This window comes from Rhinopithecus bieti, unplaced genomic scaffold (assembly GCF_001698545.2).
Source record: "Rhinopithecus bieti isolate Rb0 unplaced genomic scaffold, ASM169854v2 scaffold_30846, whole genome shotgun sequence".
Taxonomy (NCBI): Eukaryota; Metazoa; Chordata; class Mammalia; order Primates; family Cercopithecidae; genus Rhinopithecus; species Rhinopithecus bieti.
In genome coordinates, this window is record NW_016814438.1 from 1620483 (window position 1) to 1634788 (window position 14306).

At 35.3% G+C, this 14306-nt stretch overlaps 1 protein-coding gene across 2 annotated transcripts in view; it reads right to left on the bottom strand.

The window, feature by feature from the left end:
* The window catches only part of DLG2 (discs large MAGUK scaffold protein 2), a 2095027-nt gene that overhangs the window by 1539554 nt on the left and 541167 nt on the right, over nt 1–14306 (bottom strand). For both annotated transcript variants that reach the window (XM_017850879.1, XM_017850882.1), the window contains one exon: nt 6869–6943. In XM_017850879.1, coding sequence (XP_017706368.1) covers nt 6869–6943 — 75 coding nt within the window. The remainder of the gene's footprint in view (nt 1–6868; nt 6944–14306) is intronic.

Sequence of the window (14306 nt, forward strand, 5' to 3'; positions counted from 1 at the left end):
ATCATTGAATTGTGTACTATAAATAGGTGAATTGTATGGTACGTGAATTATATTCCAGAGAACCTGTTAGAGCATAAAAAAAAAAAAAAAAAAAAAAAAAAAAAAAAAAAACTGGTGGAAACCAACAATAAGAGATACATTAACAAAAAAATCCCAAATACCCATAGGAAGAATGTCATAAAGTTTTATATTCATTCTGTGTTCTATCAGATCTTTGGCTGAATGGCAAAAAAAAGAGAGAAAGTAGAAAGAGGTGGGTGAATATTGAGGTCCCCAAATCAGTCAAGTTGAATAAAGAGGAAATTCTAGGGAAAATATTAAAAATTACAGAAAGAGGAAGCTGGGGGCACTGAGCATAAACTTTGATGACCTCAATTTTACTGTGTGTCTATTCACTATTCCTCCATTTAGTTTCGCAGATCTTGCCAGCAACCTTAGGGCTTGCATCCTCCATTTCTTTGCTCAGGGCATGCTGAATACATGTCTATGTGTCTTCTGTTTTATTTACTGTGTAGGTTTTATGTGTGCGCACTGGGAGTGCCCTTTCATCTTTCCCATGAACCAATGCCCCCCTCCATAAATACTGTGGGTTCCCTTTCTGGGCATATTTCAAAGATCAGTGTAACAAAATTGTTTTATATGAGTATTGCCGTTCCCAACAGAGTCTTTAAAACTAGAGAGGAAACCGGTGTAAGTTTAAAATACTATAAGGGGCAGAGCTTAGGGAAAAGAGCAACATATCCATACTATCAATCTCATCTTCTTTGTACTTTCATTGATTAAGAGCCCCTGACTACAGCAAAAATGAAATTAGAGACACTCCACAGAACTCACATTTCTTAAAGAACATCATGCCTTTTCTGAGATAATTTCCCCTCTGGATTCTTTTCCAATCCTATGGCTACCACCCATATGGCCAAATGTACTCTAATCCCACTGCCCACCAATTTAAGTTCCTGTACGCTGCAATTTTCTGCAATTTTCTTAAAGCTATGATTATCTGATAATATCCTGGCTTCAATTTATAAGGGGACTGCTGATAGCATGAAAACCTTGCCCTAAAAAATAAAAATTGTATGTAGTCTTTGGAAAGACAACTCTTCAAAGCCATTCTGGGTCGAATTTCCCAGCTGCAGAGTTAGTCCAGAGGGTGCTGTCGTCATAGAAGCTCTGGAAACACCCAGAGAGCAGACACAACACTATTTTATAACTGGGTTATATGCTTCTGAGTGCCATGGTCTGGGTATTTATGTAGGGTGTATACCAAATTAGGTCACACAATGCATTCTGGGAACAAAACGGTTGGGAGGAGCTACAAAAAAAAAAAGAAAAAAAACTTTTAGGATTACTGCAGAATAGCTTGTGCACATTGTATTAACTGGTCTCAATTAGATTGAATGATCCTGACTGTGGGTAATATGAGGCAGTCTCGGAGAACATGCTGGAACAATTAACACTTTAAAAGAACATCTTCTCTGGTTTCTAAGAGAAGCATCTGTTTTTACTGATTTCCCATAAAAGAAAGAAATTACTTTCATAATCTAGAGACACATAGTAGGAAGATGTTAAAGTGTTTTTAAACGAAAAGGAAAACCTGGCCCCACTCCTTGAAAATGGCTGTATACAAACAAAAATGAAAATGACTGAGAATATAAATAGCTCTCATTAATATGACACTCCTATATCATCGGTTCCTGCCTGTCAGAGAACAAAAAGTTTTTTTTTTTTTTTTTTTTTCAAAAATCGCAAGATTCTGCTTTCAAAGTCTTAAAGAGTTGTACATTAGCTCCTAGAAACTTTTTCCAGAAAAGGTTCTCCTAAAAGGGTCTAAATGAGTACCCGTGATTTACTATTGGGTTATTGTCTGTTTTTTACGTTCTTTTTCACCAATTTATCCTGCCCCATGCACTCCCTTCTGGAATGATCTATCCTTTTCTTTCTTTCCTTCCAGCAATTACTAAGCACTTAACTATGTGCCAGGTGCTATGTTAACACTTACTATGCATTATTTCATGTAAATCTCAAAATATCCTGTTGTGTGCATAAACTCAGATTAGGTAAATTGTCCAAGGTCATACAGCTTACTAGGAGAAGAGTAATACTTTACTCTTTCCACTGACTAGTGGAAGAGTTAATACTTTAACACAAATCTCATTCAATTCTAAAGGATGTACTCTTAACTATGACCAAATATTGCATCTTTTGTCTTCCAAAATCCATCTTAAGGCAACTTCCCATTTTGAAAATTTATAGTGCTTTTTATAGACCATTATTAAATAATGTGTTGCCAAGTATAATTATGATTTATTTATATATATTGTTTTCTGCTATACATTGAGAAATCCAAGGGTCAGTTAAAATACATGTTCAGCAACTACTTCTTGAATAAGTAAATGAGAGTTGCCATATTCAGAATTCAGTGTTCTAATTTATAAATGCTTACATTTGAAAATATTTCACATATCTGCTGATAGTATTATATAGTGATAGAAACATACAGATATAGCAATATCTTTAAGTTCCATAATAGCAGTCAACTTAGCTTTTAGAAACTCTTTTCCTAGCGTTAATTTCCAGTAACTAAGGGGTGTGCAAATGTGCAACAAAAAAGAATTTTTGTAGCCAAATCATGTGTATTTGTATTTTGTATGTGTAATTGATAAAATTACACATTACAGCCATTTCTGAGTATACCTAATAACTAAGAATTGAGGAGATTCAGAATTGGGTTTGGGGATATTCCTCAAAATGATTAAATCTATACATAGGCCATAGCCATACTGAGTGGTTCACAAACATGCTCTAAAATGCAGCAGCCACTCAAGCTTCTTACAGCTGGTCAAATCTAAAGTTCTTTAATTCCAAGTGCCAAATGCTAATTATTAGCCCAGTTCACTCAGATTCAGAGAGCTATCTTTCTTCAGCTGAGTCCTAGAAACTGTGGGCATCTTCTCAATTGTTTGCAGATGGCAGAAGCTCAGGTAGCTACTGTGTTCATATTCATAGTCATACAAACCAATGAGGTATATAATCAATTTAAATTTAAAACGTAAGGGTAAGGAAGGCTATCATTCTAGTGATTAATATAGCCACACATGGGGGAGAAACAATTAAACTGGCACACTTTTCACTAGGGAAAAGATATTTCATGTAATCAGAAAGTTTAATTATGTCCATGTTTCTAAATAATTATTGGGGAGTAAAATTTCTTTTCTGCTCAAACCCAATCTGTACATTATAGTTACTACTAAAAGGACAAGTCTTAAAAAAAAAAAAAAAAAAAAAAAAACCATCCAGGAAGAGAGAGAACAAGTAATTAATAGACGCCATTGTCAAGGCAATATGTAACTGGTGACAGACATTTGCAAAGCAATCTGGAGAAGCCAGAAATCCAATGATAAAAGCTCTGCACTCAAAATGAACTTGGGGCAAATGCAGACATGAAAACCAAGGCTTTTTTTGCAAAATGTAATACAGTCTAATTATGAGGATACAATCATTCCAGAATAGAACAAAGAGCAAGAATAGGACAGTGGAGAAATAGAGACTATCAATTTATTAGGCATGTAAGTATGTATTAATTTATTTATAACTTGCTTCAGTCCTTGGAGAATTTAAGACAGCCAAGACTTCTCTTAAGCACAAGGCAAAGATTTTCACTATTTCTGGAGAGATGATAAAATGAACATTAATACCAGAATTTCATACATATCATACATAGCTTTCGGTTATATAATGTGTATGTTAATTGTAGACTCAACTGCCCATATTTTTTATTCTATAAGGTGAATTAAGTTATTATCAAATTATTTCATCATGTTTTAAATATACCCAGGTGTTGTCTACAGTCAGATATTTGAAATAAATAGATTATAAATTATCAAAATCCCAGTGTTAGTGCTTTTTTCTGAGACTACTACTTATTACACTAGCTCTAGGGGAGACTCAATAAACATTGCTGACTAGTAGTATTAAACTATTTTCTTTTCTTTTGGTTGCAAGTAAATCAAAGAACAAACCCTATCAAAATAAATAAATTTTAAAAAACTAAATAATTGAGAAAGAAGTCACATTGATTATTAACAAGTTATTGAGACCATTTCACAGAATCCAAGAGACTTTTGAGTACATAATACCTAAGAAGGGCAGATACAAAGCAGCTTTAGAGGTCTAAGCAACTGAGGTTCACGTAACTTTTTCCAAAATATTCTCTCATATGATTCATTCAATATTGATGACTACCAGTATTTGGTATATCTCCAGTACAAATTCCAAATTCCCAGGAAAAAAATTCAACTGGTCCTGCTGGAATCAAATGTCTATGCCCTGGATCAGTCAGTCCTGGCCAGAGGTAGGCTCACATAATCTAAACATGACCACTGGGAGCACACCTCTGTGGATTGGGGGTTCTCTGCAGAGAAAGCAGATCAGTATGTGCTGCACAACTCCTTCAGAAAATATGTGTTTCACTGGGAGATATAATTACTTTTATGTAAATAGCAAAGGAAATTTATGAAACCAATAGCCCCCAGTTCTATGACAGAAATGAAAAAGAAACATCTACTTTCCGTTCTCTCACCTGACCACAGCACTGAGAATAAGACTTTAATGGTGGCACTCTGACTTGTGATCTTCAGGAAGAATCTTAAATGTAGTTGTTTATTTGTTCCTAAGGTTCTACAATAGAACTAGGACCTAATCTGGGATTCCCAGATCCCAAGGGGTTCAACTCCAAGGGAATAATGAAGGATGAACGATTTATAATAATTCAAAAGACAGAATCCTAATCATGCACTTCCTTGCAACAAGACTGCACAAAGTAATAAAATGTGAAAGTTCTTATATTAATATTTTGGGCTGAAATTACCAGTATATTAAAGGATCAGAAATTCTTATTGATGTTATACATGAGTGTATTTGATTTACATAGGATTACTGCCTTATTCATGTTTATATTTCTAGCAATTGGCATGGTACTAGACACAGCTGAATGAAATTACTAAATTTTGTAGCTTGGAAACAAAATTCCTGAAAACATGTATTCTATGGTATTCTCTTAAGAGAAAAGTGTTATAGAACGATGAAGAGGAGAAATAGAAACTACAGTCTAAGATGGTAAAATACCATTATTAATCCTCTTTACCAAGAAATCTGAGAGCTGTAAAATAATTTTTAAAAACTTACTAAAGAGAAAATCAACATATAGGATATTCACTCATTGAAACTTAACTTCCCAGAATTTCTGCCATGTACCAGGGATTTTACTAGCTGTGGATATACCAGGACCCCAAAGAATACATTGTCTCCATGGAGAAACAGATGTAGGAATCAGTAATTATGAAATGATATCACTGGGGATACAATAAAAGAAGTGTTCTATTTATGAACAAATAATAAAATTATTAAAACACATCCTTTCTCAGTTCAAGATAAGCCTGTTCAACAGGGCAAAACCTCATATCTACCAAAAATACAAAAAAATTTAGCTGGGCTTGGTGGCATGCACCTGTAATCCCAGCTACTTGGGGAGGCCAAGGCACAAGAATCACTTGAGCTCAGGAGGCGGAGGCTGCAGTGAGCCAAGATCATGCCACTACACTCCAGCCTGGGCAACAGAGTAAAACTCTGTCTCAAAATAAAACCAAAACAAAACAGAAAACCACATCCTTTCTCTTTCATAAGTAGTCCCTAAGCATGTACTCTCCTCTGACCATCTGCTCAAAATGTTAACATTTTTATTCTCTGAGTCTCCAGCATGTCTGGGCTCCCTCTGCACTGCAGGAATACCTCCAAAATTTAGCATCATCATCTCTCCTTCACTAAAGGTGATCCCACTTTCTCTTCCTGCCACAGATAAACAAAAACTGAGGGAAAAACGTAATCTCTTACACAATCTGAGTGAAAATCAGGTTCCACCAGGCTTACTGCTAACGTAGTTGTAAGATATGCTATGTTAGTCCAGTCGTATCTTTCAGCACCCAGTGCCTCAACAATAGATAAGGATATTTAGGAAGCGCCACATATTACTTTTCCATTGCCTACAAGGGGAGTCAAATGAGAATGTCCAAAAGGTAACTTTCTAATTTCTTATTTCCATCATACACAAATTATTTCATGAGAGCCAAACTGTCATTTACAGTATACATAATTCCAAGAGATATCACTGTCATTTCTTTTAGGCAATCCATGTATTACAGAATATCATACATTCAGCCACTTTCTTCACACCCTTCAGAGCATAGAGTACTAGCATGAGTACATGAAAGGAGAGGTAGGATGTCTGGGATCCGTTCCCAGCGCTACAATTGATGCACTATTCTTACTCCCTTTACATTTAAATCTCCCATCTGTAGCACAAGGATAATGACATAGTACCTGTTTGTTTCTAAGGCACTGGAAAATTCTCTGGTAGAAGATATTACGCAAATGCAGAGACTATTATTACACCAGGAAGACTTGAAAATTGCAAGTTTGTGTGCTCATCACTATTAAGCAGTTGACACAGTGACAAAAGAGAAAGCATCCTTCTTCAAGGCATCTAAAATCAAATATTGCTGAATATGCAGCTATCCTGAAAAATATATGTGCAAATATATTCATTTTAATGACCTTCCAACTCTAACTCATCAATAATCCATTTAAAGTAATCCTTTCCAAGTTATCCTGACTCCAACAAAATGCATGGAATCCCTAATCACTGGTATTTTTTACATTGCAAAGCTTTCTAAAAGGTTATTCTTTCTCCTTGCAAAATATTTGCTGTACTCCAAAATTTCAGAGAGCATTCTGGCTCATTCCACTAAGATTATTCCAAAATATAAAAGCATTTATCCTTCCATCTGGCCAATCTTGGAATAATCAAACTTACAGTACAGTGGTGGACAGGCATCCAAGCAGGGGCTTCCACTGAACAATTCTGGGCTGGGCATCTGCCTTGGTTTTGCTGCAAATAAGTAAAAATGATATTATATTCAATTTATTATGTGCCAGTATGTATATATACTAGCTGACATGTTTATTATCAATGTTTATTACCTTATTTATAATCATAGCAGAGAGAGAATGCTTTGTTGGTGCAATGCTGCAGAAAACTACGTACATAATTTCTACTCTTATCAAAGGATAAGAAATTATCCTTTTCCTTTTTTATTACTCTAAAGACTACATTTTTGGCACCAGGCTGTCTCAGCATATGACCTTCCAGGCTTCAATAACAACCACCTGAGAACTCTTATAACCCATAGGCTGACTGTTCTCTTCCAGGCTCCTAATTAACCCTGATACATGCTGTACTCCTGTGAAATCACATGAGTCAAGGTATAGAATGACTGTTTATTTGTCTCTGTTTCCAGACTACAAGCTAGTGATGGTGATTCTCTCTAGAGTGTTTCATAGAACTCCAGAATGTTGGGTTGAAAGGGACAGATCTTAGAGGCCTTCTTATCACATCAAAAACTGAAGTGCAGAGAAATAAAACAATTTTCTCGAGGAGTCAAAAGTTTGACATTCTAAGCTATTTTCTAGGCACTTCTTTCTACAAAAGAAATTTATCTCTAGTTAACTGTTATATGTTTGTTGTAATTCCTGTAAATTTACTTCTAATGGGCTTTTAAAAATAATACAGTGCTTTACTTTCACCAATAATACTGCTCCACTCCTTTGATAACGAAAACTGATTAGTCTAAAAGGGGGGGAAGGATTTTAATAAGCCATGCTTTATCTTTTATCTCTTTCATTGTATTCTCAGAGATAATATAGGCATACTGATAACATTAATAATCACCATAAAAACCACAGATATGATTTATTGAGCAATTAAATATGCAAGGCACTATTCCGGACACATTATTACTAGTCCCCACAATAAACATAAGTAGGAGCATTATGCTCATTTTGTAGTGGAGAAAACAGAGCCTGAGAGAGGTTAAGCAACTTGGCTAAAAGTCAACCAACTAGACAGCAGCATCTCTGAGATCTCAGCAAGACTCTGGCTGACTCTGGTGTCCATGTATGCTCTTTCTTTTATAAGAAAATACAGAATTCAGTACTCCTATCACACTAAAATTTTTGTCTGTGATTTGTAAGCTTTTTAGAGCAACTTTATTTGGTTGATCTATTTTTAAGGCATCACTAAGCCCTAAAATGCTGTATGAGTGATTATGGATAAAGTCATCATAAAAATAAACTTATATCATCAATCTCCATGATCAGTTTTCTTGTTTGAAACAAAATACGATATGCAGCAGCATCAGAGTACAGAAGGTACACTGGACTTGTGTCAGATAACCACAATTTTAAGCTAATTTTGGCCATGTGCTTGCTGCCATGAAATGCTCTTGGTAGTCACATCTTTGAAACAGTGTTAGTATCTTGCCTAATTCACAGATAATAGATATAGATTCTCCTCAGATCATTATATCACAGTTTGCAAGAAAGCTACTAATTAGAACACACAACATATGCACGAAATATGACGGGTGCATAAATACGGTGTGTTTCAACTTCTGCGGTGCTCAGCATGAGATAAAGAAAGGTGGAAATGTGTGTTTCTGTTTTGTCTTCTATTATTACCTGATTTCTGACACTAAGGTCTTCTCGTAAGTGTTTTAACTAAGAATATTAACAGTGATTTTACAAGGCCAAACAAAAAAGACTACTGAAGACAGATGCCATGGGAACATAAATTATTCTTTAATCCTATTGGATGACAAGCAAAAAACATTGAAATAGAAGTTAGAACCTTGGATTTTAGTTTAGTGTTCCCATTGATCTATCTGTGGAACTTTGGAAAACTCATTTTAACACTTTAGACCACACTTTTCTCATTGGTAAAATGAGAAAGTTGCATTGGATCCATGATTTAATGTGAAGAGAGGAAGTGCCACATTTACCCAAAGATCTTTCTCAAACTGTATAGTTCCACCAAGAATCTAATATTTGGTTTTCTCTACCAAAGGGATGTACTCTGCAGTTGAGATCATTTATCATTCTGATTTACTGATGAGACATCTTTTAGGGTCTTGGGAATATGAACAGGAAATGGTTATTTCCCTGCGAGTTTCAGTGCTAGCAAAGATTGACAACCACTAGACTAGATGGTCTCGAAAGAGCCTTCCACTTAAGTGTGGTTATTGAAAATCCTAACCTCATGTTTTGTCTACCACTTCGCTCTACTTCTAAAGAAGACAAGATCTAACATGGGTCAAGGAACCCACCACAGTAGGTAGAGAAGGAAAGGGATTTAAAATTCTTCTTTCCTCGAAGTCTTCATTCTCCTTCTTACCTTTTTTTAACATTCAATGTGTACACTGTGGCATAGCAGAGTTTGGGCCTACCTCCTACTCAAAAGAGTAGGAGGCCACCTCCTTAGAAGCCCAGCTAGAACCAGAATAAACACTAGGGGAAAGGACACTCTCATGTCTAACTCTTAGTTAATTCTTAAGTCAAAAATCAAGGGAGAACATTAGAATTCTCTCAAGAGACAACTTAGCTCTCTAAGCAAAGATTTAAGATAGAAGTTGGAGACAAATTCCCCTAAAGGTAAAGCTTTCCCTCCTCCCTTCTCTCCCATTCATCTATACAGGATGTTTATACCTGTAGATTAATGATATGTGACTAGACCAGGATTCGGGGATTTGCAATGCTGACCATTAAAAACATGACCTCTTAAGAGACAAAACTATCAATGGGTCTTGGTGTTTTAAAAACAAAATATGACAGGTGCATAAATAAGGTGTGTTTCAACTTCTACGGTGCTCAGCATGGGATAAAGAAAGGTAGAAATGTGTGTTTCTGTTTTGTCTTCTATTATTACCAGATTTCTGACACTAAGACAGGCTGATGTCTTCAAATCTCTTAATCTTCCTTGGTCATCTGTTTCTCACTTTAGAATCTTGACATATTTCATTCCAGAATATTCTGAGAACATTAGCTAAATATGCTGAACACTTACACCTAAGATTGTTTGTATAAATATGTAACTACAAAGAACTTGAAAAGTGACCTCAAGAACTCTAAAGATTTTCTTCTCAAACCATCCTATCCCTCCAAAGACATAGGAATATTTTTTTCATGTATCAGGGGCTTGTACACAGTTAGAGTGCTTTGGAGTTTAGAAAATGCTTATATAGATATTTATAAGACATTGGCTTATATAGCCAATTCATCCTCAGAAAAAGTTGTGTGTGGCAGAGTGAGAGATGATTCATACAAATAAAATTTTGACCTAAATGTTTCATTAAAATAGCATGTTCTTTTGAAAGCAGAGTAAGAGCTGAAAGGTTCTGTTGTTCTACTGTTCACAGTAAAATGATCCTCATAATCAAAGGAGTCTTTTTTTTCCGGGTGGGGGTGTGGTATTGCGAAGTGTTGCATGATAGGACTGTACACATTTGTTCATTCATTTACCCATCCCTCACTTGCCAAAATACACTCCATGAATGGTAAATTGGGTATATATAGAGATTTAAAATTTAGAGCTATAAAAATTTAAATAATCTGTATTCTCCAAAAGCTCCCAGCTTTTTAAGAGATACAATACAATGTGCTGAGTTTAAAACAGGGTTAAACAACAGGACCATTTATCCATTCATCCATTCATGTAGTTGGTCAACAAGCATTTATTGAGCAATTACTAAGTGCCAGTTATTGCATTAGGAATAAGCATATATCAAGACTCAGTATCTGTCTAAAAAAGTACTTATTCTAAGGAAAAAAAAAAAAAAAACAAATAAAGATGCAGTTACAAAGCAATATTACTGATATGGGATAAATAAACCATTACATGACAGATCAAAAATATTCAATGCAGCCATTCTTGGGGCAGGAGTAAGAAATTAACAAGAGTATGGGAAAATTATACAGAGGAATTGAGGCAAAAGGTGGAAGTATTTAACTCTGGCTTGGTAACTCAGGAATGTCTTTGTTGAAGAGACACTTCAGGTTTCCAACACAGTTTTAAGGAGACGAAGGTATAAGAAGAGGGCGTTACAGGCTAAAGGTCTCAATGAACCATCTGATAGTGCAAAGTAAAGACATTATTGGCCTTGTCAAGAAACTTCTCAATTCTGGACCTCAGAATCCTGGGACTGAGGAGAAAGAATGATTTTATGCTATACAGAGAGCTGACTTCAGCCTTTCCCTTTATCTCTTCTTCACAAGACAAAATGGACAGCTGGGTGTGGGATAAATGAGTCCTATCAGGAAGTGGACATGGAAGGACCCAGATCAGATCCTATGAAACACACAAGAGGCCCTCCTGAGTTTAATCTTTGAACAAGCATTTCAGCTGTCTTACTCATCCCTGAGACTCTAAAGTATTTGACAGATGAAGAAAAAGAGGTCAAACATGAAGCCCAAGGAGCAGAACTAAGTGACTTTTTGCATGCAGAACTAAAATGACATGCAATAATGTGTGTGCAAATGGACTGTGAGTTGTAAATGTAAATTTAGAAATGTAATGGATAATTATAAAGCTTTAATTATTTGAAAATTATTTTTATGAGCTAATTCTTGTTATTAAAATTACTAGAACAGTTTTTCTGACTTCTAGTCTAATATACTCTCTAGCATATCAAGAGTTAAAAAAATTTTCAAAATTTGAGGAAAATGATTCCCAAAGTGCCTCCAAATAATGAATTTCATATATTTCAAAATACAGATACATAATATGTATCTATATTTGTATGTATGTGTCTACATACACATAATATGTTCATTATGCATCATCCACATGTCTATAGATACATATATACATACAAATATGATTTATGTGTGTATACATGTATTTAAAAATTTTAGCAAAATAAAGGTTTTCATTGAATTAGTTTTCTAATTTGCCATAAAGATATGCAATTTCAGAGTGAGACGTTTAAAAAAAGAGAAAATCAAATCTTGCCATGTGCTAATGTAAAATACATTATAGGTGGAAATATGTGCACAAAATGCTATATTGGAGGTCCTAAGACACCAAGATATAAAAATGAGATTCCAAAGGAGGCTAGACCACGTGTGCAATATTCAAATAAATTACCAAGAACCAACTTCAGGATCCTAAATCTTATCTATAACTATAATGCTGGTATACAAAAGTTGGATGACTGAAGATTTAGAAAAGGGGAGAATTTCTTTGAAGAGGGGTTGAGAAGTCTTACATATCACCTACAATTAGCAAAAGAAACGTCAATGGGACTGCACCTAGAGCTTAACATAACTTCCTTGGGTTTAGGAGGTCATTACACTGGAATTTGACTCTCACCTAAGAAGCTTAACCAATGAGATAACATGGCAAATTGGTTCTTAAGTCAGAAGTGGCTTCATCTGGGTTAGCCTGCACTCTCACAGTTTGTTAAGGCAAAAGATTCATTCTAGAGCCATTGTAACACCTGTCAAGACAACCCTCCATGTAGGGTGGGCTGCTGTAAAACTTGACGCTAAAGAAATGCATCATCCACATCATAGGAGACTTAGGCCCAGAAGGGGAAACTTCCAAAGACCCATGAAAGTGTTCATGAGGGAAAAACTCGACCCAGACATTTTCTGGCTGCATTAAAATCCCAGATCCACTGTTTGCTAGCGATGTAACCCTAGGCAAGTTACTTTACTTCTCTTTGCCATAGTTATGAAGATTTTAAAAATTATAAGTAAAACACTTAAAACTATTTCTATACATAATCAGCACTATTTGCCAGTAATTCTCTTCCTTTTTGGTTATTATCATTGTTATTATATGTCAGGCTCGGAGGGCAAAAAACACAACAATCCCAGTTCAGTAAGAACTTCCCTTGTCTCCTTTTCTTATTTCCCTCTTATGCTCCAAACTTGGAAGGATCCAAGTTTACTAGTTGGAAGATCCAACTAGTAAATAGGAAAAAGATGATAAGAGAAGTCTATGGCATCCACTTCCCCCAAAGCAGATGTCCTATCTGAAGACCCCATAGTAGAAAAAAGAGAATCTTTCATCTGGAATGTGTTCAGAATTTTGACTAACATGTGGGACTGAGCAATTTTTATTAATACATTGGGACTGTATTTGTGATTATAATTGATTGTCAGACTTTTCATTTCCTGTAAATGGAAAGTTATGAGAATACCCATTTTCATTTAGAGGGCAGGGTAAGGACCACTGACATTAAGGTATTTTAAACAAACATTGGGGACCCCAAAATAAAATGACTTCTATTATTACATCCCATGAGTATTCCCTTGTTCAATGTGTCAATTACAGATGCAAAATATACTCATGGTTAGTGTTAACTTTTTTCATTCAACTTTGGGCATATTCCTCAACATATGACTTCATCCCTTCCTGGACTTATCCTTCCATTTGCTTCTTTTTATTTTCTCAGGCTTCAAAAGATGTTTAAAATAAGTTGGCCTAATTTGTTTCTGAGGAAATCCTTACTAAAACTGAAGCCATGCTGGGGAGTCATGAATTTGCCTCTTTTGTAAATGAAGAAAATGCTGCTGACCTATTCTCCAAAGGATGCTGAGAACAAGGGGTTTGCAGTGGGCAGTGATGATGGTGCTGAGTCATCCTCAACACTTTTCAAAATGCTTTGTGACTTCAGGCAGACATTTGCCCAGGTTGACAGAGGTGCAGTCTGTGGCTAACTAGTGCATAAGAAGATTAAACACTCCACATTAAAATATTCTAAGCACCTAGCTACCCAGATTAACAGTAATGAGTGGAATAGGCTCTGAGTTTTCAGGCCGGCCACATTAAAAGATGATAAATGGAAACCACTGTTGTGACTTGATATTTCAGGGTATCAATGGGGAGAGGACAATGGGCTTTGACTCAGGAGGCATTTCCTAGATGTATAATGAAATAATACATTGAGCACCATTAGATCCCAGGCACTTGACATGCACTCTCAGCTCATTGTATCATCACATTAATCCTAGGTAGTACAGAAGAGAGTTTAATACCATGAGGAATCCACTGGACCTGGGTTACAATGCAGAGTTTTCACTTTTTACATCTGTGACTTTGGATAAATTTCTTAATCTCTGTAAGTTTCAGTTTTCTCATCCATAAAGTGGAAAAAATAAAATATAAGTTATAAAATAAAAGCTTAAGGAATTATTGTAAGGATTATAAAACTATATATAATATATATAAACTATATATAATTTAGCCAAATATTATATGAAGTTTCCTTCACAAAAACTGAATTGCAAATATTTTTAAAGCAAATTATATATTTAGCAGTCATTTTTAATGGTGCTCACAAAACTAAAGCATTAGAACCATGACACTGATTTTCAGTATTTTTTTGTTTACGTTGTGATATATTAAACAAGGG